Source organism: Abramis brama (genome assembly GCF_963993115.1).
Source record: "Abramis brama genome assembly, chromosome: 1".
NCBI lineage: Eukaryota > Metazoa > Chordata > Actinopteri > Cypriniformes > Leuciscidae > Abramis > Abramis brama.
In genome coordinates this window covers 69,061,373-69,087,853 of record NC_139963.1, presented here as the reverse complement: position 1 = coordinate 69,087,853, position 26,481 = coordinate 69,061,373, and the positions used below count along the sequence as shown (strand labels likewise).

The 26,481-nt window shown below is 44.4% G+C and overlaps 2 protein-coding genes across 3 annotated transcripts; one reads left to right on the top strand and one right to left on the bottom strand.

Moving 5' to 3' along the window:
• Nucleotides 1-2,815: 2,815 nt before the first annotated feature.
• Nucleotides 2,816-12,510, top strand: LOC311068025 (uncharacterized protein). Of its 2 annotated transcripts, XM_084090194.1 has the most exons (5): nucleotides 2,816-6,860; nucleotides 7,049-7,241; nucleotides 10,240-10,312; nucleotides 10,824-10,893; nucleotides 11,011-12,510. In XM_084090194.1, the coding sequence occupies exon 5, from the start codon at nucleotides 11,210-11,212 to the stop codon at nucleotides 12,113-12,115; it is 906 nt and encodes a 301-aa protein (XP_083946320.1). In that variant the 5' UTR covers nucleotides 2,816-6,860; nucleotides 7,049-7,241; nucleotides 10,240-10,312; nucleotides 10,824-10,893; nucleotides 11,011-11,209; the 3' UTR covers nucleotides 12,116-12,510. The 2 variants fall into 2 exon arrangements, with proteins under 2 accessions (XP_083946320.1, XP_083946319.1); XM_084090193.1 differs by lacking the exon at nucleotides 7,049-7,241.
• A 3,787-nt stretch (nucleotides 12,511-16,297) lies between these two features.
• On the bottom strand, nucleotides 16,298-18,524 carry LOC311079321 (uncharacterized protein). Its single transcript, XM_084108609.1, has 2 exons — nucleotides 18,016-18,524; nucleotides 16,298-17,925 (listed from the first exon to the last, which is right to left on the bottom strand). The coding sequence occupies exons 1-2, from the start codon at nucleotides 18,432-18,434 to the stop codon at nucleotides 17,256-17,258; spliced, it is 1,089 nt and encodes a 362-aa protein (XP_083964735.1). The 5' UTR covers nucleotides 18,435-18,524; the 3' UTR covers nucleotides 16,298-17,255.
• Between the last annotated feature and the right edge of the window lie 7,957 nt (nucleotides 18,525-26,481).

Sequence of the window (26,481 nt, the reverse complement as noted above, 5' to 3'; positions counted from 1 at the left end):
CTCTTCAACCCCGTTACCATCTTCAACCCTATAGTCTCAACACCGTCACACCCACATTTTTATTAATTATTTTTTTTAAGTTTATGAATAAGTAATTTAATGTTTGTTGAACTTGTTGAACTGAAATGTTCAGAGAAATCATAAGAATACTGATTTTAGTTCAAATTTTTAAGTTAAGCCACATCTTTGATCAAAAATGATGAGGTTGCTGTCGCAAAAAGTGCCCATTTCAGGCTTTAGTATAGCATAAGTAAATTTATATGTAAATTTTACATTTACAATTACAGAATTAGTGCGAGGGACATCTGATTAATAGGAAAATGTTGATTTCATTACAAATATATTTTATAATCATATTTAGAGAGCTCCCATAGTGTCCATAACTCGGTTGAAGACTATCTTAAAATAATTACCAATAATAATAGGAATTTGATGCCTGGGGTGGGAAAATATGTTTTTTTCTGGAATTTAAATATGTAATTAATGTTGTGGGGTGTTCAGAAAAGTAATACGTAAAAAATCCAAAAATGTGTAAGTCCAAATCGTACCGGTTTCGTGGAATGACTCATATACTTTGGCTTGTTGTTAATGCTGGCAAAACGCGAGATGCTCAAACACTGTTTACAGTAAAACGATGGAAAAATAGCATAATGGACATCTTAAGTTTCATTCTGACATCTACTTCATCTGAGCTTGTAGACCACAGTATGGGGGTTCCCTCACTTAAATGTTAAAAGCCATGGTGGGTTTCCTACAGTTAAATGACTAAAGAAACACTGCCAGTAAGATGGTAGAAAAGTGCACATTTCTCATCTATTACCACCCACTTCTTATTTTTCTTCTTCTTCTTCCACCCCTTCATTCTACTGTTATTCATAATCAAACAGTTGAAATAGTGGACAGTTTCAGATAACTCGTAGTAAAAGACAGTAAGACAGTAACTCCAGTGACATACATGAGACCACAGATCATTATTCTTCAACTATAATTAAGCAGACGAGACTCACACAATCTATCACTGACACTAGTGAAAGCAGTTTGTAAAAGATCATAAAGATCACGCGTTCAGGATCAGCATCTCTACACTGTCTGTAAAGTCACTGCTTCTCAGTTTAACTATATCTGACCAAAGGAGCTAAAATAACCAAATAACTAAATGAATAGCTTTGAATACAGTTTATCTATAAATGGGAGTCACTGGTGTTACCCATAAGAAAAGTGACACCAGTGACAATCTTTATGAAAAATGCATGTTTACAAAATGGCGGCCGCAAGGTAGTGTGATGAATCATGGGGGTGATTAATGTTCACGCCCCCTCAATCTGAATGAAGGGATGTGTCTAATTAAATTAACGTGTACAGCTGATGTGGGAGGAGATGATGATTATTTAAGGATACTCTGAGTACTGTTCGGGAGAGATTTTGGGGGAGCTCTCATTTGTGGGGAAACGCTAGACGGCCGCTCGAGATAACTAGTATCTCCGGCGGTGAAGATAGACAGTTAGTGGGGGGTAAATGTGTCGGACAGTTAGGGGCATGACGCTGAGTTAGGAGAGCTCTTGCCCAGTGCAACTGAACTGTGCATTAAAGCTAGTGATGGCAAAATGAGGCTTCCTGAACCACTGAGACCTCGCAGCCCATTGCTTCAGCCAAAGGTTCATTACTCGAAGCTTCATTCAGCATTGCTCACTAGTGACACCTAGCTACTGTGCAAAGAAATAGCAGACAAATTAATTAATTCTGAACCAGTGTCGCGCCCCCCCTCCCCCTCCCTCCCTCCCTCCCTCCCTCCCTCCCTCCCACCCAATGTATATTTTATAAAAATACTTTTATAAATAAAAATATTTATTTGTAATATAAATATACAAATAAATATTTATATTTATTTGTATATTTATATTTAAATTTATATTTTATAAAAATATTTTTATAAATAAAAATATTTATTTATTTATTTTGTACTCACTGTTGATGTCTGTAACCTTTCATTTGCAATAATAAAAAGACATGATCAGACATCTGTCCATTACTGTGTATAATATAAAATATGTATCTTTCTCTGTCTGAATTTACTTGTGCAAGTCACACACACAGTTCATTAATTATTCATAAATTGTTTGGATAGTGACAGTATGAACAACAATAGTGACACTGTGTTGAGTGCAGTGCTTATGTTAAGCAGTGGTTCCCAATTCCAGTCCTCGTGACCCACTGCTCTGCACATTTTGTATGTCTCCCTTATTTAACACACCTGAACCAGATCATCAGCTCATTAGGAGAGACTCCATGAACTGATCTGTGTGTGTCAAATAAGAGAGACATACAAAATGTGCAGAGCAGTGGGTCACGAGGACTGGAATTGGGAACCACTGTGTTAGAGGGAGTGTTACAAAGTACATTTATTCATTTAGCAGATTATAGATAACAGATTAAAGTAAACTGCAACAGAATAGTCCGGAAGGAAGGATTACAATAGATTTTTTATTAAGAAACAGAATTATTTCAAGTGTGTTGGGGTTTAGACGATTCCTCTTCTTGGACAAAATCTCTCTAGCCTTGGAAAAGATCCTTTCACAAGGACCAGAGGATGCAGGGGAACATAAAAATGGCAGTGGTACAAATGAGGATACTGATGTTTCTGTTGAGCCCAGACAGGGGAGGATTCCCTCTTTCTTGCTGGCTCCATTACCAGGAAAAGAGTCACAAAAAGCAAACAATTCCAAAAGGGCAATCCAAATCAAAAAGCAGTCCAGTCCAGATGCAAAAATCCAGAACAATCCAAATAATCTTATCTAATTAATACTACAAGACTATAATATAGCGAGGCCTACTATAATAATAATATACTACAACTATTCTAACCTGATAATGTAATAATATACAGCCCTCACATATGACACAATAACGACAATGACAATGATAGTTTTCTAACTCTCTGACTCTCTGACACTACAACTGCTTCTACTACTCCTGACAACACCCACAAGGAGGCGCGAGTTTCGAACCGCATTTTATCCGGAAGCGACACTCAGACCGAGCCGATGACGTATTTACACAAACCGAGGCCTCGTTTGTCATTAGTCACGTGATTTTCACGTTAACAACACAAGCCTCGAATCGCGGCTTCATCTGGCACGCCCACTTTTTCTCGACACACGCTCCGACGCCTCGCTTCAAATGTCACATCACTAATTAAAGCACCCGGAGAGGCTGATCCTGTCTGAGAAAGGACCGTCCATCTGTGTATCCTTTTGTTGGACGTGAGTCGTCCATCTGTGAACTTTGCCTGCACCCACTTTGCCTGATCTGAGTTCGTCTGATCGGGACGTGGACCGACTTCGCCTATGAGATGAGTGATGTTTTATAGTAAATAAAGAATTGTGTGTTAATTGCCATCCGAGTGTGTTGATCTCTGCCATCTTCATTTAGTACGGGTGTTACAGTATCAAACCACATGTTGTCAACCATGTATATAATCACTAACTTAAGTAGTTTAATGTATTCTAGTACATATTTTACAATTTCCTAACAATAAAGTAGGTCAGCAGTGAGTTCAACTAAAAGCTTCATATGTAATCAGATAAATGAGAAGATTTCTGATAACTGAAAAGAGCCAGTGGATCTACCACTGTGGTCTCTATGAACCCCCTCTCTATGAATTCAATATTTTGATGGTTTTAAAAATATACATTTAAGTATGACCCAACAGGCTGCATTCGTGTTAAAAAATAGATATGAAAACTGCATGTAAAATAAGGCATAATGCAGCGAAGTTTACGAGAAGAATGAAAAGTTTCTCTAAATGAACTCAAATGTCATCAGTAAAATATCATTGATGGTTTTGGCTGCTCGTTAATCCGAGGATCAGTTTCTGCCTGCAGATAAAATCATATTCTAAACAATCAAATGCTTTGTAATAGCCAAGAAAGAGGCTAATATACACATTTAGCGCTATACTAACCTATAGATAGATCAACGCTAGAGTGAGCTCGTGAAGAGTTGCCGTGAGATCGGGTTTGGACACATCGTGTAGCCTAATGGCGGTCTTTTTTCTCGGAAACGCGGTGTGTTTCATGTGTGGGAGTTTCACTTGAAACACTCGTGGTTTAAAACTTTCCACACATGTCAGCATGACTAAACTTAGTGCACTAGTTGCCATATCAACTCTATTGTTCCGGCGCTGGACGTCATGTGTTATTTCCCTTTGCTAGGCTATATATCTCGATGCCGTGTGTTCTCCGCTCCTCAGTGAGGGCTTGATCGGGTTCAGATGCGGCAGATTTGTGATACTTGTGTATCTCAAGTTTCTCTTTTGTTTTGCAATTGATATATATTTCTTTTGTTTACTTATCTTGTCGCTGAGTTATGTATTTAGGCTAATATTTATTTCGGAAGCCGTAGGGAGGACGTTGCCATTCGTTTTCTCTTGTTTATTGGTCAGTTGGGGAATAAGCGAAGGCTTTAGTATTTTATTTGGGATTTTTCTTTTGTCAGGTAAGTTACGTTTAATTCCTCTTTAGTTTGGTTCACTTTTGTTTGTTATTTTGACCTGAACCCCTCCTGAAGATTCACGCTTCCTGTTATTCATTTCTGTGTGAATAAGCTTATTTCGGTCACTATATGAGTGTAGTGTTTGTGTGTGAGCTGGGACAGGAGAAGGGATATAGCAAACTATTTTTTTTTTGTCATCCGCATTCCTAATTCTAGATGGGAGGCAGTGACATATATAGAAAAATAATAATATTTCGCAAAAATAAAATAAAAACTGTTTGGAAGATATCACTGACCATGTATTTAACCTTTTACTAAAGTTATTTTTTCATCTCTGTTTTTTGTTTATTTAAAACTAGACAAATCTGATATTATTTTAATCTTATATCTGTTATTATTTAACAGTTGATATGGTTCTTTAATGCTGATCTAACAGCAGAAACACTCGCCTGGTTTAAATCCCAGTTGCTCGCCTGAGAAATAACAGATATAAGATTAAAATAATATCAGATTTCTCTAGTTTTAAATAAAAACCAAAAACCAAAAAAAAAAAAAAAAAAAAAAAAAACAGAGATGAAAAATTAACTTAAGTAAAAGGTTAAATACATGGTCAGTGATATCTTTCAAACAGTTTTCATTTTTATTTTTGCGAAATATAATTATTTTTATAAATATGTCACTGCCTCCCATCTAGGATTAGGAATGCCGATGACAAAGTAAATAGTTTGCTATATCCCTTCTCCTGTCCCAGCTCACACACAAACACTACAGAGCGAGATTTAGTGACACAAAAGCTTAATCACACAGAAATGAATAACAGGAAGCGTGAATCTTCAGGAGGGGTTCAGGTCAAAATAACAAACAAAAGTGAACCAAACTAAAGAGGAATTAAATGTAACTTACCTGACAAAAGAAAAATCCCAAATAAAATACAAAAGCCTTCCCTTACTCCCCAACTGACCAATAAACAAGAGAAAACGATTCATAAAAATAAATAAAACGAATGGCAACGTCCTCCCTACGGCTTCCAAAATTCCTTTTAAAACTCCTTTTAAAGAACCGAATGACTGCAGTTTATTAATATTGTGTTGTAGAACAAACATTTAAACATGTGGAAAATGTGTAGTGATGTGCATTTAAAACCAGTGAAAATTACCCCTTAAAATATGAAGTTTTCAACAAACAACCTTAATTTCAAACTTTTCCTCTCAGGAAGCATCACATTTCAGAAGAAACTCATATACATTTTTAACAATGACATACAGAAATAACATTATATGAATATGTAGGACACAAGAGGGCGCTATTGTCACTAATGAAATAATGAAAGTGAAAGTAAATGTTGTAGACGGCGGGCCGATCGAGTGTCCGTATCTGCTTTATTTTTCGAAATGGATGATCCCCCATGGAGGGAGAACCTGGATTTGTAAAGTTAGGACGGTTGTTTTATTCTCAACGATATGAAAAGTGTTGCCACTTCCATTTATTGCACATTTTCCCCGAAATCATAATGCACGACCCGTGCAGGCAAACGCGGTTGCCTACTATCAGTTGAGCCAATAGCGCGGCAAGATACTGACATGGGATTATTATTAACCAATCAGATCTAGTTTATTTAGAACAGCTGTTACACGGATGATTTAGCTATCGGACCATAGACAGTAAAATAAATGGACACAGCGACCCCATTGGATTCAACGGAGACAAAATGAAGCCAATTAGAAACTCTTACTTCCTGATGGTCGAGCGTACTGCGCAGACTCAAACTGAGCTTGACTACGTAGATGTCACGTGAGCAAACCGTCTGTCTTCTAGTAGCTGTGCCAAGAGAAATCTGAATCATTCCCTTCCGAAACTTGCAGAGACGGAGAGTGTGAGTTGGAGCTGTCCATGAGCTGGAGCAGGAGAAACTTTTAGTAGGTGTTCTGATTAATTACTTTGTCATTTTGCCTTCACGTCCCCCCGATTGCCTGCGAGCTTCTCCTTCTGTCCATACGGTAATCTCTCTACTGTGCGACAGAGAGTCGCGTGGTTATGACGCAATCGTTAGCCTATTTTTACAAAAACTGCTTCTACGGGGCCGTAACGTAAGATACAAGGTAATGGAGCCTTTTATACATTTTCGTGTTTCTTTAGAAATAAATAATGGACAAATGGAGTCTTTAAACGCCTCAGATGTGAAGTTATTCGCTGTCAAAGTGACACCAAAATGAATGGGAGTCAATGGGATGCTAACTGCAGGTGGGGGTCCGCTAGCCAATGGCGGCGCCCGGGGGTACCTTCAAAATAATAGAAATCCATGCCCCCCTGTATCGGACACGAGCAGCAGCAGCGCATTGATCATCGCCAAGGACATTCTTTGTGTGATTGTAAGTATTCATTTAATTATATGATATCTAAATGTTTTGTTTTGTACACTGTGTTGTTCAAACGTGTGTAAGCGTCTCGTTAAGACTTATTGTCACAGTTTACACACTGACAGAGGTTTGTACATGGCAGCCCATGCAGTTTACATGTGCATCTACCCTTACAACAATAAGTTGTTTTACACGAGCAGTGCACAAGTTCCAGTATGGCTTCTGGAGCTGGCGGAAGTGTCATCCAGTCCACTCCGTAGAAATCTCCTAGCATCTTCCAGCCATGATTTACAGGAGGAGGAATGTCTGGCATGCACTCAAGACTCCTCCTGTGTACTGCAGCCTGATAGCTTGCCCGCTGGATGTGTTTATGCAAGGAGTCTTTGTTTGGAGGCAAGTCTCTCTCAGAACATTAACCTGATTTGAACAGTTTAGCCCTTAAGTTGCAATATTGACATCTTGGCAGTCCTTTTGATCATATAGATCACACGTCGTGTAAGCTTCCAGAGCCTCACATAGTTCTGGTGATGGGGTGAAACTTGTTCCTAGTTCTCTAAACATAGTGATGTATTCTGTTTTTGAACTTAGTTTTTTGTATGCTTTTGCTTTCCCAACCTTATGCAGAGCGCTCACTGTGTCACATCCAGAAAAGGCATGCAGACCTACAAGGGTAGAGGTCGACCGATATGGGTTTTTTCAGGCCGATGCCGATGCCGATCTTTTGAAATCCGGGTCGGCCGATGGCCGATAAATGCTGCCGATTTATTTTGGCTGATATTTGGTCGATTATGTGCCGGTCTTGTACCGAACCTCGATTTGAAAGATAAAATGTAACACAAATAATTACTTAAGATAGACAAATTCTCAACAAAAACATTTATTTAACACTTGACCAATCTGCACTTGTACAAAAGACAAAAAGACCTTGAGATATGTTTGGTAACTGTACCTGAATGAATTGAAAATTAATTTGGTACATTTCAGATTAATATATTTGTTTTCCTTAATTTTAATTAACAGTAACTTAAACACTTTGCAGTTTGAATGATGTCCTGTATAAACAAAATGACGAGTATGTTTTTGTTTCCACTGTTCGATCACGTCCGCGCCTCACACACACACACGCGCGCGCACACACTTATATTTAGACAAGAGTCACAGGCAATTCAGCACTGATTTTTTTCAGGGATGTATATTCCTCCTCTCTCCATTTGTAGGTGAGCAAGGGCAGTATCATGCTCAAGGACCTGGGAATTGGATGAGCAGTGACCCAGACCATTTAACAACCCTATTCACCTTATTTTCGAACGCGGAAGTAAATATGGGTCCAATTTCCGTTTTTTGTGCGGCACTTCCGTTTCCTCGCTTCTCTGGGCTAACTAACGATATCGATCGCCAAGTATTATCAGAGCCCGTCTACTATTAGACATTCTCTGGTATTATGCAGAGTTGGCAGATGAGTACAACAAAGAACTAAAGCCCCGCCTCACCCAGGTCGGGTACCGGACCTAGTTGAAAACACTCATGCATCTAGCTGGCAGATTGCCAAAACTTCGCCGGCGCCTTCAGCACCGCCCTAAACACGGTCGAGCCAACTGGACTAACTTAATATATCTATGGAGGTAGGCTATTTTGTCAAGTCAAATGTATTAATAATGCCATCAGAATGCAACCAAAGCACAGGATAGCAATAAGTAGATGGCTATAAATAATTATAAATCATACAAAATAAATGCCATGATCATGATCATGCCATGATGACTAGATTTTATACAGGGGTTACTATAATGATTTTGTTTCTCCTTGGAGTTTTTATTCAGACTTCGTAGCCCAGCCACTTTTCTGGTATCGGGTGGTGTTCTGTATAAGTTCACGAAATTAAAAGAATAAACATACGGTCGTTTCTTCAAATGGGCTGCGTGGCGTGTCCGTTTTTATTTCGCCTCCCATGTTGAAAGGTTAGAGCTGGCACACTGCCTGCGTGACGCGCGTCTCAGGGAAAACGCATGCTAGAAATAGAATCGACGCCTATTTTCACGCGGCACGCAAGTGTTTTGGAAGCGTTTCCAGGCAAAATAGAGTAGGAAAAGATGTTTGTATGTGATTTTGACACGAATGCATATTAAAGCTGCTGTCTGCAACATTTTTTTTTATCATATTCAGTGAAATCGACACTATAATACGACAGAACAACATAAATAAGGTGATTTTAGAAAAAAAAACTGAGCTTCTAACTCCACCTGGAGCGTGTTATTTGTTTTGCAAAAATACACCGCTCCCAGATCATCGGGTCCAATCAGCGCAGGGGGGTGTGAGATCTGACTGTCAATCACAGTTCGTGCACACGCCACAGTCACAGATCCCCTCTCCCTCGCGGCTCGCGCACGTTACAATATCACATGCACACGACACGCCTGAAGTTCGCCTGAGATTGTACGAAGCGTGATGGCGGAGAGAAAATCTACTAACAAGCTTCAAATTCCTCGGTTATTGCTATCTATGGATAGATTAGCCAGGGCAGCCTACCTCCGAGTCCATGGTGTTGATCGATGCTGAAGAGACGGACGCGTTCACAGAAAATCAGGTACACGCACTGACGAGCACGACCTCGATGGGAGGGTGCTCGCTGGTAGTGGGGGAGGGGCATGAGAGTTGTAAACATTCAAAATTTTGGCTAAGTCGACCCAATCTGCCAGACTTGCCGACTGCAGCTTTAATAAATGACATTTTTATGTTTGAAAGTTTTGACATAAATGCAGATATAAATGTAAAAAAAAATAATATTATTATCGATTTTCAAAAATTGCACCTGTCAGTACAGAACGAAATATTCTGTAGCCTATTTTGCCGTCAACACTGCCGACGTTGTCTTTGCTGCTATATATATTTATGTTTAACATGCAGTATAGGCCTTCCACAACTCTCTCCCCATATGTCGAATATATCACCAATGAGGCTTATCATGTCACGTTTCTGGCGTGCAAAGACATAGAAAACGCCACGCAACAGAAACGCCACGCTCACGCCACGCAGCCAGTGTGTCTCTGATCGTAGGGCGCCTGATGATTAAAATGTCAATGATTTCGATGATTAAAACACTCCTGCTCCAAGTAAATCTTTCTTTTGTGCCAGTTATTATGACAACCTCTAACTGCACAAACAATCCCGGTCTTCCTCGAAGCCATAACGATGAGTTAGTTGTTACGAACACTTGTTTGATTAACCACTACGGTGAAAAGTGAGTTAGCTCGCCAGTGACCGGAAGTGCCTGACCGGAAGTCTCGCACAAAATACCATCAACTGGCTGCGTCCGTATTTCCGTTAAAAATAAGGTGCAGAGCTTGTGCAGAGTGAGGTCTTTGACTCGTCATTTCTCCTTCACTTTCTTCAGATGAGGAGGAAGCAGAGGAGACGGCAACTTCATGCACAATCTCGTCAGCTGACAGATTGTCCACATATACAAGGTAGGTTGTGGATGCCTTCAGGAATTTCAAGAAGGGATGAGACTTGTGAAGTCTTGCCTTTAGTGAGTGTGCCTTATAAGCGAAGCTATAGATTGTGAAATTAAACATTTCTCATTGTTAGTGTGTTTTTTAGTTAGCTTAGATAATAGCATAGCATACAGCTAACGTTATCCGATGATCGTTCTATGAGCTTTACCTGAGCTTATTCGGTTAAATACTAGTATATGAAACGTATAATTTAAAATATATTAAATACATTAATGACTCGTTATAACGTAGTACAAACGTCTTCTATAATAAAATGATTTTGTATGATTTGTAACCAGGCACTAAAGCGATTACCCATAAAACATGCTTTGAACCAATCAGATTGCTTGGGTCCTACGCTCGGACTCATCACACCAAAGTGACCGGATAATTCACCACACCAGCCTTACAGGGACAGATGAACATGTGTGTGTTTGAGTTCATAAATCACAGAAGTAATGTGAATCTGGTCTGGATGTTACAGGGACAGATGAAGTGTGTTTATTCGGTGGAGAGTGGCTCATGAAGCTGAATGCTGCCATCAAAGGCTTTGAGTGAGTATACTACAGAAATTAATTACTACAACAATTTAAATATTAAGTTGTAGTTTGTTTTAATTATTGTAATTTCAAACAGCGCTATTACAGCACTTTTCTGATTCTTGATTTCAGTGCATTTGCTGCGCAGCTTTTGTGGTGGAGCAGGACCTGCAAGGGAAGATGATGGCGGCATTTGTGAAAAAAAGCGTTTTTGTCTTCTAAATAATACTGAAATAAAATGACATTGTGCTGTTTAAATGACTGCTTTTGTGTTATGTTTGTGCATTTTTGTAGGATGTGAAATGTCAGCAGACTGGTGTGAGCACTGAGGATGAAGAGCCCAGAGCTGAATCCTGGAGATGGTGCCATGGACGAGAGCCTTCATCACTCCACCTGCCCTTATGAGACCCTCCATCACTCATCCTGCCCTTACGAGACCCTCCATCACTCCACCTGCCCTTATGAGCCCCTCCATCACTCCACCTGCCCTTATGAGCCCCTCCATCCCTCCACCTGCCCTTACAAGACCCTTCATCACTCCACCTGCCCTTACGAGACCCTCCATCACTCCACCAGCCCTTACAAGACCCTTCATCACTCCACCTGCCCTTACGAGACCCTCCATCCCTCCACCTGCCCTTACGAGACCCTTCATCACTCCACCTGCCCTTACGAGACCCTCCATCACTCCACCAGCCCTTACAAGACCCTTCATCACTCCACCTGCCCTTACGAGACCCTCCATCCCTCCACCTGCCCTTACAAGACCCTTCATCACTCCACCTGCCCTTACGAGACCCTCCATCACTCCACCAGCCCTTACAAGACCCTTCATCACTCCACCTGCCCTTACGAGACCCTCCATCACTCCACCTGCCCTTACGAGACCCTGCATCACTCCACCTGCCCTTACGAGACCCTCCATCACTCCACCAGCCCTTACGAGACCCTCCATCACTCCACCAGCCCTTACGAGACCCTCCATCACTCCACCAGCCCTTACGAGACCCTCCATCACTCCACCAGCCCTTACGAGACCCTCCATCACTCCACCAGCCCTTATGAGACCCTCCATCACTCCGCCTGCCCTTATGAGACCCTCCATCACTCCGCCTGCCCTTACGAGACCCTCCATCACTCCCCCTGCCCTTATGAGACCATCACTCCACCTGCCCTTATGAGTCCCTCCATCACTCCCCCTGCCCTTATGAGACCATCACTCCACCTGCCCTTATGAGTCCCTCCATCACTCCACCTGCCCTTATGAGACCCTCCATCACTCCACCAGCCCTTACGAGACCCTCCATCACTCCACCAGCCCTTACGAGACCCTCCATCACTCCACCAGCCCTTACGAGACCCTCCATCACTCCACCAGCCCTTACGAGACCCTCCATCACTCCACCAGCCCTTACGAGACCCTCCATCACTCCGCCTGCCCTTACGAGACCCTCCATCACTCCGCCTGCCCTTACGAGACCCTCCATCACTCCCCCTGCCCTTATGAGACCATCACTCCACCTGTCCTTATGAGTCCCTCCATCACTCCACCTGCCCTTATGAGACCCTCCATCACTCCACCTGCCCTTACGAGACCCTCCATCACTCCACCTGCCCTTACGAGACCCTCCATCACTCCCCCTGCCCTTATGAGTCCCTCCATCACTCCACCTGCCCTTACGAGACCCTCCATCACTCCACCTGCCCTTATGAGACCCTCCATCACTCCACCTGCCCTTACGAGACCCTCCATCACTCCCCCTGCCCTTATGAGTCCCTCCATCACTCCACCTGCCCTTATGAGACCCTCCATCACTCCACCTGCTCTTATGAGACCCTCCATCACGCCACCTGCCCGTACGAGACCCTCCATCACTCCCCCTGCCCTTATGAGACCATCACTCCACCTGCCCTTATGAGACCCTCCATCACTCCACCTGCCCTTATGAGACCCTCCATCACTCCACCTGCCCTTACGAGACCCTCCATCACTCCCCCTGCCCTTATGAGTCCCTCCATCACTCCACCTGCCCTTATGAGACCCTCCATCACTCCACCTGCCCTTACGAGACCCTCCATCACTCCACCTGCCCTTACGAGACCCTCCATCACTCCCCCTGCCCTTATGAGTCCCTCCATCACTCCACCTGCCCTTATGAGACCCTCCATCACTCCACCTGCCCTTATGAGACCCTCCATCACTCCACCTGCCCTTACGAGACCCTCCATCACTCCCCCTGCCCTTATGAGACCCTCCATCACTCCACCTGCCCTTACGAGACCCTCCATCACTCCCCCTGCCCTTATGAGACCCTCCATCACTCCACCTGCTCTTATGAGACCCTCCATCACGCCACCTGCCCGTACGAGACCCTCCATCACTCCACCTGCCCTTACGAGACCCTCCATCACTCCCCCTGCCCTTATGAGTCCCTCCATCACTCCACCTGCCCTTATGAGACCCTCCATCACTCCACCTGCTCTTATGAGACCCTCCATCACGCCACCTGCCCGTACGAGACCCTCCATCACTCCACCTGCCCTTACGAGACCCTCCATCACTCCCCCTGCCCTTATGAGTCCCTCCATCACTCCACCTGCCCTTATGAGACCCTCCATCACTCCCCCTGCCCTTATGAGTCCCTCCATCACTCCACCTGCCCTTATGAGACCCTCCATCACTCCACCTGCCCTTATGAGACCCTCCATCACTCCACCTGCCCTTACGAGACCCTCCATCACTCCCCCTGCCCTTATGAGTCCCTCCATCACTCCACCTGCCCTTATGAGACCCTCCATCACTCCACCTGCCCTTACGAGACCCTCCATCACTCCCCCTGCCCTTATGAGACCCTCCATCACTCCACCTGCTCTTATGAGACCCTCCATCACGCCACCTGCCCGTACGAGACCCTCCATCACTCCCCCTGCCCTTATGAGACCATCACTCCACCTGCCCTTATGAGACCCTCCATCACTCCACCTGCCCTTACGAGACCCTCCATCACTCCACCTGCCCTTACGAGACCCTCCATCACTCCCCCTGCCCTTATGAGTCCCTCCATCACTCCACCTGCCCTTATGAGACCCTCCATCACTCCACCTGCTCTTATGAGACCCTCCATCACGCCACCTGCCCGTACGAGACCCTCCATCACTCCCCCTGCCCTTACGAGACCCTCCATCACTCCACCTGCCCTTACGAGACCCTCCATCACTCCACCTGCCCTTATGAGACCCTCCATCACTCCACCTGCTCTTATGAGACCCTCCATCACGCCACCTGCCCGTACGAGACCCTCCATCACTCCCCCTGCCCTTATGAGACCATCACTCCACCTGCCCTTATGAGACCCTCCATCACTCCACCTGCCCTTACGAGACCCTCCATCACTCCCCCTGCCCTTATGAGTCCCTCCATCACTCCACCTGCCCTTATGAGACCCTCCATCACTCCACCTGCTCTTATGAGACCCTCCATCACGCCACCTGCCCGTACGAGACCCTCCATCACTCCCCCTGCCCTTACGAGACCCTCCATCACTCCGCCTGCCCTTACGAGACCCTCCATCACTCCGCCTGCCCTTATGAGACCATCACTCCACCTGTCCTTATGAGTCCCTCCATCACTCCACCTGCCCTTATGAGACCCTCCATCACTCCACCTGCCCTTACGAGACCCTCCATCACTCCACCTGCCCTTACGAGACCCTCCATCACTCCCCCTGCCCTTATGAGTCCCTCCATCACTCCACCTGCCCTTATGAGACCCTCCATCACTCCACCTGCCCTTATGAGACCCTCCATCACTCCACCTGCCCTTACGAGACCCTCCATCACTCCCCCTGCCCTTATGAGTCCCTCCATCACTCCACCTGCCCTTATGAGACCCTCCATCACTCCACCTGCTCTTATGAGACCCTCCATCACGCCACCTGCCCGTACGAGACCCTCCATCACTCCCCCTGCCCTTATGAGACCATCACTCCACCTGCCCTTATGAGACCCTCCATCACTCCACCTGCCCTTATGAGACCCTCCATCACTCCACCTGCCCTTACGAGACCCTCCATCACTCCCCCTGCCCTTATGAGTCCCTCCATCACTCCACCTGCCCTTATGAGACCCTCCATCACTCCACCTGCTCTTATGAGACCCTCCATCACGCCACCTGCCCGTACGAGACCCTCCATCACTCCCCCTGCCCTTATGAGACCATCACTCCACCTGCCCTTATGAGACCCTCCATCACTCCACCTGCCCTTATGAGACCCTCCATCACTCCACCTGCCCTTACGAGACCCTCCATCACTCCCCCTGCCCTTACGAGTCCCTCCATCACTCCACCTGCCCTTATGAGACCCTCCATCACTCCACCTGCTCTTATGAGACCCTCCATCACTCCACCTGCCCGTACGAGACCCTCCATCACTCCCCCTGCCCTTATGAGACCATCACTCCACCTGTCCTTATGAGTCCCTCCATCACTCCACCTGCCCTTATGAGACCCACCATCACTCCACCTGCCCTTACGAGACCCTCCATCACTCCACCAGCCCTTACGAGACCCTCCATCACTCCACCAGCCCTTACGAGACCCTCCATCACTCCACCAGCCCTTACGAGACCCTCCATCACTCCACCAGCCCTTACGAGACCCTCCATCACTCCGCCTGCCCTTATGAGACCCTCCATCACTCCGCCTGCCCTTACGAGACCCTCCATCACTCCCCCTGCCCTTATGAGACCATCACTCCACCTGTCCTTATGAGTCCCTCCATCACTCCACCTGCCCTTACGAGACCCTCCATCACTCCACCTGCCCTTACGAGACCCTCCATCACACCCCCTGCCCTTATGAGTCCCTCCATCACTCCACCTGCCCTTATGAGACCCTCCATCACTCCACCTGCCCTTATGAGACCCTCCATCACTCCACCTGCCCTTACGAGACCCTCCATCACTCCCCCTGCCCTTATGAGTCCCTCCATCACTCCACCTGCCCTTATGAGACCCTCCATCACTCCACCTGCCCTTACGAGACCCTCCATCACTCCCCCTGCCCTTATGAGTCCCTCCATCACTCCACCTGCCCTTATGAGACCCTCCATCACTCCACCTGCTCTTATGAGACCCTCCATCACGCCACCTGCCCGTACGAGACCCTCCATCACTCCCCCTGCCCTTACGAGACCCTCCATCACTCCACCTGCCCTTATGAGACCCTCCATCACTCCACCAGCCCTTACGAGACCCTCCATCTCTCCACCTGCCCTTACGAGACCCTCCATCACTCCACCAGCCCTTACGAGACCCTCCATCACTCCGCCAGCCCTTACGAGACCCTCCATCACTCCGCCTGCCCTTACGAGACCCTCCATCACTCCCCCTGCCCTTATGAGACCATCACTCCACCTGCCCTTATGAGACCCTCCATCACTCCACCAGCCCTTACGAGACCCTCCATCTCTCCACCTGCCCTTACGAGACCCTCCATCACTCCACCTGCCCTTACGAGACCCTCCATCTCTCCACCTGCCCTTACGAGACCCTCCATCACTCCACCTGCCCTTACGAGACCCTCCATCACTCCACCTGCCCTTACGAGACCCTCCATCACTCCACCTGCCCTTACGAGACCCTCCATCACGCCACCTGCCCTTACGAGACCCTCCATCACTCCCCCTGCCCTTACGAGACCCTCCATCACTCCACCTGCCCTTACGAGACCCTCCATCACTCCACCAGCCCTTACGAGACCCTCCATCTCTCCACCTGCCCTTACGAGACCCTCCATCACTCCACCAGCCCTTACGAGACCCTCCATCACTCCACCTGCCCTTACGAGACCCTCCATCACTCCACCTGCCCTTACGAGACCCTCCATCACTCCCCCTGCCCTTACGAGTCCCTCCATCACTCCACCTGCCCTTATGAGACCCTCCATCACTCCACCTGCCCTTATGAGACCCTCCATCACTCCACCTGCCCTTACGAGACCCTCCATCACTCCCCCTGCCCTTATGAGTCCCTCCATCACTCCACCTGCCCTTATGAGACCCTCCATCACTCCACCTGCTCTTATGAGACCCTCCATCACGCCACCTGCCCGTACGAGACCCTCCATTACTCCCCCTGCCCTTATGAGACCATCACTCCACCTGCCCTTATGAGACCCTCCATCACTCCACCTGCCCTTACGAGACCCTCCATCACTCCATCTGCCCTTACGAGACCCTCCATCACTCCCCCTGCCCTTATGAGTCCCTCCATCACTCCACCTGCCCTTATGAGACCCTCCATCACTCCACCTGCTCTTATGAGACCCTCCATCACTCCACCTGCCCGTACGAGACCCTCCATCACTCCCCCTGCCCTTATGAGACCATCACTCCACCTGTCCTTATGAGTCCCTCCATCACTCCACCTGCCCTTATGAGACCCACCATCACTCCACCTGCCCTTACGAGACCCTCCATCACTCCACCAGCCCTTACGAGACCCTCCATCACTCCACCAGCCCTTACGAGACCCTCCATCACTCCACCAGCCCTTACGAGACCCTCCATCACTCCACAAGCCCTTATGAGACCCTCCATCACTCCGCCTGCCCTTATGAGACCCTCCATCACTCTGCTTATGAGACCATCACTCCACCTGTCCTTATGAGTCCCTCCATCACTCCACCTGCCCTTATGAGACCCTCCATCACTCCACCTGCCCTTACGAGACCCTCCATCACTCCACCTGCCCTTACGAGACCCTCCATCACTCCCCCTGCCCTTACGAGTCCCTCCATCACTCCACCTGCCCTTATGAGACCCTCCATCACTCCACCTGCCCTTATGAGACCCTCCATCACTCCACCTGCCCTTACGAGACCCTCCATCACTCCCCCTGCCCTTATGAGTCCCTCCATCACTCCACCTGCCCTTATGAGACCCTCCATCACTCCACCTGCTCTTATGAGACCCTCCATCACGCCACCTGCCCGTACGAGACCCTCCATCACTCCCCCTGCCCTTACGAGACCCTCCATCACTCCACCTGCCCTTATGAGACCCTCCATCACTCCACCAGCCCTTACGAGACCCTCCATCTCTCCACCTGCCCTTACGAGACCCTCCATCACTCCACCTGCCCTTACGAGACCCTCCATCACTCCACCTGCCCTTACGAGACCCTCCATCACTCCACCTGCCCTTACGAGACCCTCCATCACTCCACCTGCCCTTACGAGACCCTCCATCACGCCACCTGCCCTTACGAGACCCTCCATCACTCCCCCTGCCCTTACGAGACCCTCCATCACTCCACCTGCCCTTATGAGACCCTCCATCACTCCACCAGCCCTTACGAGACCCTCCATCTCTCCACCTGCCCTTACGAGACCCTCCATCACTCCACCAGCCCTTACGAGACCCTCCATCACTCCACCTGCCCTTATGAGACCCTCCATCACTCCACCAGCCCTTACGAGACCCTCCATCACTCCCCCTGCCCTTATTGCAACACAACACATCACGCAACAACCTCAGGATTGAGTGTATATACATTTAGAGTGTATTCATGCATAGTTATGTCATATGACATGCATTTCATTTTGTTTGTTTTATTGAATTATCATTTTCATTAAAAAGTCATATAATTAAGTATTGGTCAGCATTTATCGTTGTTATTATTGTATGTTTTGGGTTGGGATAGTAATGCAATTCATTCTGGGGTAATATTAATTTTTAATATTAATGATACTTAAATTTTTTCGAGTATAAAATCAACAGTTTTCTAAAGGTGAATCTGCGCACAGCTGCCCTTTGTGCAGACAATACAAACGCTGAGGAAAACCGTTCTAGTTAGGGCTGTCGAGTTACTGATGTTATGAGGTGTGTGTATATATATATATATATATATATATAGCTTGTATTTTCTTAAATAATTCATTATAATACATTTAAAAAATGCATTTTCAGTAATTTATAGGCCTGAGGGATGAAACGAGAGTTAAATTCAACAAGAAAAAGAGGAAAACAAAGCAGTAAGCCACTTTTGCTTATGGATGAAAATGTTTGGGTATAAAATAAAGAAATTAACAACATATTTAAGAGATGACAATTTTGGGATTTCGTAATAAATAACTATTGTTAAGGATAAAACGGTGGGTCACATTAGTAAGGTTAAATATAAGAACTTAAATCAACCCTAAATGTATTCACAAAATAAATGGGCAGCAGTTTCTTCAAAAAGACCACAAAATTAGCAAGTTTAATCAATATCAAGATATTTACAGATAGATGAATTAAACGTGTCGTTCAAATCTTTAAAGTTGTTGCGCGTGTGATAACGCGTCGTAGGTCACATGATAACGTCAACATGGCAGATGTCCGGTTCGCATTCATACTCAACGAGATCTGGCTATAAAGTACCTACTCTTTTAGCGCTCGTTAAGTACTTATTGAAATTAAGGCCTACTCGTTGAGTATGCGCTTTCGAACGCAGCCCGAGTGTGTGGTCCGCACGCGAGCGACATGCGCGAGAGAGACCAAGTGTGTCCGAGAGCGTGTGCAGCAGGCCCGGCTCCAGATATGAGATGGAAGGTGGGCCAAGTGTTGTTCCAGGTGGGCCGGGTGTATTTTTTTTAGTTTTCTTTTTTTTACTATTTAGTAACACTATATATATATATATATATATATATATATATATATATATATATATAGGCTATATATATACAGTACATATATAGAGAGAGAGAAAAAATTCCATTTCCTTTAAATCCTCGCTTGTCGGGCTTATGCTACTCTGCCTGAACTTTTTTTTTTTTTTTTTTTTTTTGTATTTTGAGCACTTGCGTTTTTTGCATCTGCACGATGACTTGCTTAATTTAGTCCTAATTAGTAAGTCGCTTTGGACAAAAGCATCTGCTAAATGACAAAATGTAATGTAAATGTAAAAATGTTTAACAGGTTTATTTTTACATTCTCTCTTTTTGCGTTTGTAATATATATATATATATATATATATTATATTATATATATTTTTTTTTTTTTTACCCCTTAACAGATCCTGTACAGTATCAATTAAGTAACTTTAGATTTTTAGATTTGATAAAAAGGGACAGGTCGTTTAAAATAACTATTTACATCACTATACCATTTGCAACAGCTTTTTGCTCATTTTAGAAAACTGTTACAAACTAAAAATGTTAATTTTATCTGAAATGCTGTTTTTCTTAAGAATTATTCTCACGTCTGTTAATGTAGTATAACATTACAGATTTGTGTCCATTGTTATTTTTTACATTTTTATTTTTACATTCTTATGTAGCCTATATTTAGAATTTTTATTTTATTTTATTATTATTATTTTTTTACCACATGACAGATCTTGTATCAGTTTAGTAACTTTAAATTTGAGGAAAACGGGGCAGGTCTTGAAAAAGATCTACTTCATCACTATAAGTTACAACATTAGCTTTCTACTCATTTTAGAGAATTCTGTTACAAACTCATCCATGTCCAGTTCATGTGTTATTGCTTTTTCATGAGCTAAAAATACAAGGTCTTCCTCTCAGAACAAGAAATCTGTTCATGTTGTGTTTTATTAGGCTATACAGAGTGTGGTAACTCTTGATTACAAATCATCATGAAGATTCAAACTTCGCAGGGAGTTTGATTGACAGGCGATCTGACCAATCATAATCCGCCATCTGCGTCCGACAAAGCAGTCAGGAGAGTTAGTAGATTAACGTCGGAGGATTTGAATTTGAAAAACGGAGTTTACTGACGTCTTTCCGCGGTTAAAACTACATTCTTTCTGATGTTCATTTATGTTTATTTAATACTATAAATGAACTAGAAGGAAGAGATGATCGGTTCACCAAGCTATAGCTTTAACTGAGGCTCTACAGCGATCTGTCAGACACATTAAAAAGACACAAAACGGTATTTGTTGTTTAAATTGCGTTAAAAAATGACCAAATTTGAAAGTTGAGACTTTGTTTCATATTAAAAGTACCCTGCTCTGTCCTGTCTGTCAGCGCGTTGTCAGTGTCCTCTCTGCTCCGCGATGTATGTTTCACTGCATAGGAACATGATGCGTGTGTGGCGTGAGAGCAGCGATTGAAGATTGAACAATTTTGTGATTGGCTGTTATGTGGTGTGGGGCCAAGGTGGGCCAAGCTTCTGATTGGGTGGGCCAGGCCCACCCTGGCCCCCCCGTGGAGCCGGGCCTGGTGTGCAGTGTCCGAGAGAGACCAGTGTGTCTATGGTCTGCGCGCGAGAGAGACGTGTCCGAGCAAAATTGTATAGTTAATTCCTATATAAGAGGCATGTAAGTTCGATAAATAAAACAATAATAAACAAAATAAAAACAATAATTAAATTCTTACCACCACTGAATTAGCAGGATGTAGGCCTACTTCTCTCTTTTGGTCAGTAAACAAAAACTTGCATAACATAATGCTTTCTCGCCCAATTAGGCCTACGTGTCAAACCTCTCTGAAATCACACTATTTCATATTTATAATAAATTATTCTTCATAAACCAAACTCCAGTGTTACTCGTCCCTAAATAGAACCACAGTGTCACTCGGTCTCTCTCGCGTACCATGGAGCGCGCTCTCGGACACACACTCGGTCTCTCTCGCGCACTATGGAGCGCGCTCTCGGACACACACTCGTTCTCTCTCGCGCACTATGGAGCGCGCTCTCGGACACACTCTCGGTCTCTCTCAGCTCGCACCGCGATGATCAGCTGGCCGTGAGCGCGCTGTCTGCTGCTGTTTCGCTGCCGGCTCTGTTTTCCTCAGTGAAGAAGACTTCTGTAAAGTTCTGCGAGGTCCGAAGATATCACTGAACATTTATTTAGCCATAGCAAAAGTAGCCTATTTATGTTAATTTTTCATCTCTAATTTTGGTGTTCATTTTAAATTAGACAAAATCTGATATTATTTTAATCTTATATCTGTTATTTAACAGTTGGTTCTTTAATGCTTCGATAACCAGCAGAAACACCCGCCCGGTTTATATCCCAGCTGCTCAGGCGGGGCATGTTGTCACACAATGAGCCCCTATTAGAACTATGATATTTTATACTATACGTTTATGAGTTCTATTGAGAAAACATGAGAAACAGACTAAAGACTGAGAGTCAATTTTCAGAAATGATTAATTATTATTAGCTTATGTTTTGAGCTATGCTGTATAGCTGTGGTTTCCAGTGTGTTCGTTGTCAAACTCAAAGAAATAGTTTATTTTTAATTATTAAAAAGTGCTATTATTTTATATGAAAAAGTTAATTATATTTTATTGAGAAAATATTTTAGTTTGTCTTGTATATTTCTTTTTAAATCTGTCATAAGGTCATGTTACAATGTACTCCACCTATGGGGCATGTTCTTGTTAAAATATACACTGAAACCAGTGAGGATGAGGAATGAACTGTAAAGATAGAGGAGCGATGCGGAAACAACCGAGAAGAAGAAGTGCGAGCCTCTTTAATCTTGTGTTTCCTCTCTAGCTGTAGGCCATTTACTTTGCGCGCGCGTGCGTGTGTGTGTGTGTGTGAGTGAGAAGCCACATAATCTGCTGTTTAAAACATGACCGTGAAATAGGCAATCCAAACTGTGAACTGCAGTTAAGAGAATGTTTTTGCTCTTCAGTTCTTGAAAAACACTTCTTATTACCGACACATTTACTCTGTTTTTATTAGGGGTTCAAGCACTCAGTAATTGTTAATTTTCGGAAAGAGATATTTTCACTACACCTAGGACACATGTTCATGAGCTCAATCTGAGGTCACATGAAAAAAATCGCAACGATTGGCCACATGGTGGCGCTATAACAGGGACAAAATCATGAAAATGGCTATAACTATCATTTTCAATACCTAAGAACTGGTAGCAAACTTATTGGTCGGTTATTATGAATATTAAGCCAGTGCTGCATTTTTCTGAAGATGAATAACCTTTGAATCTTTCCAAGCTAAAGGAAAATCCTTTTTAAATACTGATATTAAACATGTGGCAAACTGATTCTGCCAAAAAAACATTTCTTCTCTTAATTTATCAACTTTATTTACGAAAAAATCATTGAAATAATATCCAATTTCATATGGTTTTAAAATGAGTCACCTGTATTAGTAAAAGAAGGAATTTTTACCTAGATTTCCTATCCATTATTTCATTGGGTGTGCTCCACATTTTTTACAGTCATATTTACATTCATTTATTTACATTTTGTAAAACATTATTTTCTTTTTCCTATTCATTTGAGTTTCTTGATTTCTTAATTTGCAATAGATGTCCCAAACCTCCTTGTTCCCAGTTCTGTTTGCTGTTATCCTTTGCCACATCTCTCTCAAACATGTTTTTCATTTTGTAAAAATCCATTGTGCCCTAACATTCTTCACTATACATACATATACAGAGTATTTTGATTTTTTTACATTTTTTCTTGTTCTTGTCTTTAACTGGTCATTTATTTCAGAGGAATCACTATTCTACAGGGCTGCTGAGATCCTTGCCGAGGCGGCCGTGCCTGTTTGTGGGCTGGAGATTGTTGTATGACGTGTGTGAATAGACTGAGAGGGAAACTTTGTTGGGTTTTTCCCCTATTAAGCTTAGCGGTGGCTGTAGATTTCCCTGAACGCTGTTACCCACGTCTGGTAGAGGTGTAAGAAAGCAAAGCCAGCAGTACACTCTTATTATTGCTTTTGTATGTTTGGTTGACACTGCAGGAGGGATTTTGGCCCACTCCTCCACACAGATCTTCTCTAGATCAGTCAGGTTTCTGGACTGTCGCTGAGAAACACGGAGTTTGAGCTCCCTCCAAAGATTCTCTATTGGGTTTAGGTCTGGAGACTGGCTAGGCCATGCCAGAACCTTGATATGCTTCTTACAGAGCCACTCCTTGGTTATCCTGGCTGTGTGCTTCGGGTCATTGTCATGTTGGAAGACCCAGCCTCGACCCATCTTCAATGCTCTAACTGAGGGAAGGAGGTTGTTCCCCAAAATCTCGCAATACATGGCCCCGGTCATCCTCTCCTTAATACAGTGCAGTCGCCCTGTCCCATGTGCAGAAAAACACCCCCAAAGCATGATGCTACCACCCCCATGCTTCACAGTAGGGATGGTGTTCTTGGGATGGTACTCATCATTCTTCTTCCTCCAAACACGTTTAGTGGAATTATGACCAACAAGTTCTATTTTGGTCTCATCTGACCACATGACTTTCTCCCATGACTCCTCTGGATCATCCAAATGGTCATTGGCAAACTTAAGACGGGCCTTGACATGTGCTGGTTTAAGCAGGGGAACCTTCCGTGCCATGCATGATTTCAAACCATGACGTCTTAGTGTATTACCAACAGTAACCTTGGAAACGGTGGTCCCAGCTCTTTTCAGGTCATTGACCAGCTCCTCCCGTGTAGTTCTGGGCTGATTTCTCACCTTTCTTAGACTGAGAGGGAAACTTTGTTGTGTTTTTCCCCTATTAAGTTTAGCAATGGCTGTAGATTTCCCTGAACGCGGTTAACCACATCCTGTAGTGGGTAAGAAAGCCAGCAGTAGGCCTAGTGGCCTACACTCTTATTATTAATGTTGGTATTGCTTTGTTCACCAGTGAGGCCCTATTTTATGTGTGCAACTCCTCCTGGTCCCCCGGCACTATCTGTGTGTAAAGTAAGGGGGTAGGAGAGCAGGCTATTGTTATTTCCCATATGCCTCTTATACTGTATATTGATGACGGCGATGTATTTATCGTGAGTGGTATTGATAGTATGACCTGATTGATATTTGCTTTGCTGAATATATTATCCTGTTTTTTGATGCCTTATACTTCTCTAAGCAGACTTATTGCTGATTATCATTAAAGGGCACCTATTATGCAAAATTCACTTTTACATGGTGTTTGAACATAAATGTGTGTTGGCAGTGTGTGAGCAAAACCACCCTAGAATGATAAAAATCCACCCAGTGGTTGTTTTACAATCTCAATAAATCATAAGCACTGTCTCAGAACGCCCTGTTCTCAGATTGCTCTCACTGTGACGTAGAATTGCGCTAAGCCCCACCGACGTGATTTGATTGACACTGTGGTTACCCCGCCCTCGGTGATCTGTACACCATCCTCCATTGTTTCAACGACAGCCGGTAATGTCTCCTAAGAAATGTAGGTGTTCTGCTTTGGGATGTAAGAATGGACATAGTAGTCTTCACTGACATCAGAGCCACTGAAAACACAGCGGATGGATTTTATTTATGAAGAAAAGGAGCCACTTAAACTTCCTAAATACGTTTATGTTTGCACGAATCATTTTCTGACTGACTGTTTAGTGAACGAGGGTCAAAGTTAATCCTCAAGTGTGGATCGTTGCCTACTGTTCGCGATCCAACGTCACCTCCAGAAGAAGTAAGTGTATTTTATGTCAATCGATGTCAGTTCATCAACAAATGCATCTAAAGCTATTGTCGTCGTCAAAGGATGCCATGTCACGTATTATTTCTTTGCAGCAATTACAAATGTAAATAAATTAATACAGCTCTATCTCCATAGACAGTATATAAACATCTATCTCCCTGCAGCATTTGTTTTCTGGTTCTGTAGCCATCTCACATTTGCCACATAAGCACCTGTATGACAAGTAATGTCAACATGACGCAACAGCACCCCTCGCATAAATATAATTTAGTTTCTACTTAGCAAACGTTATCACAGTATTTGTGTGTGTGTACTAGTTTAAAAAAATTGCGTGAAAGTTATCATAATGTGTGTGTGTGTGTGTGTGTCGCGATTAAAACTCTATATTAAGTACATAAATGTATCAAATAACCATTCCGAGATGTCTTGGTCCATTCTCATTCGTGTTTCTTCTGCTGTTCAGTGCCGGAGTCTCTTCATCATCTGGGTCCAGCAGGGCGGGGATATATGCAGCTCATTTACATTTAAGGTGGTACACACCAAAACAGCTCTTTTTAAAACAGGCCCCAAAAATGACATTTTCAAATGGTTATAATGAAATAACTGGTTATAGTGAATTAATTCACAAATACATTCTGGGGACACCCAAGACCAATATTACATCTTGTAAAAAGGGGCATAATAGGTGCCCTTTAATTAAAAATACATGGTCAGTTGAATTGTACCTGTCATGATTGCATCAACCTGCTGTCCCCCCTGAGTCTTAATACTATGATGATACAAAAATACAATTTTTACATTTGCATCTAACGAATTTTGGGTACTTGTATGCAGGCCGTATCCAGATCCGATGAAGGACCTGCGCCTTGACGCGACGACAACGCAGTCCTGAAGTGTCGACCAGTCTCTCCCTGTTTACTGAAATGAGCAGGATCCCGGCCGTATCCAGATCAGACGGTGGATCTTCACCTGGACCCATCCATGACGCATCCCTGAAGTGCCAGCCTCATCAGCCCTGTGAAGGCCTCATCGACACGACCAATCTGACCTCTGACCTGTAATGCTGCCTGGATCATAATCATACACTGTTCCCTCGTTGGCCAGAGGAGAACTGGCCCCCGCCTGAGCCTGGGTTCTCCCAAGGTTGGCTGTCTTGTGGGGTGGGCAGGTTGAGGGCGGGCAGGCTGGC

Coding starts and splice junctions, on each gene's coding strand:
- LOC311068025 (XM_084090193.1), top strand. CDS start 11,210: ATGAAGAGCCCAGAGCTGAATCCTGGAGATGGTGCCATGGACGAGAGC.
- LOC311079321 (XM_084108609.1), bottom strand. CDS start 18,434: ATGTATATACACTCAATCCTGAGGTTGTTGCGTGATGTGTTGTGTTGC. Junction 17,926..18,015: donor GGAGGGTCTCGTAAGGGCAG/GTGGAGTGATGG, acceptor TCATAAGGGCAG/GTGGAGTGATGGAGGGTCTC.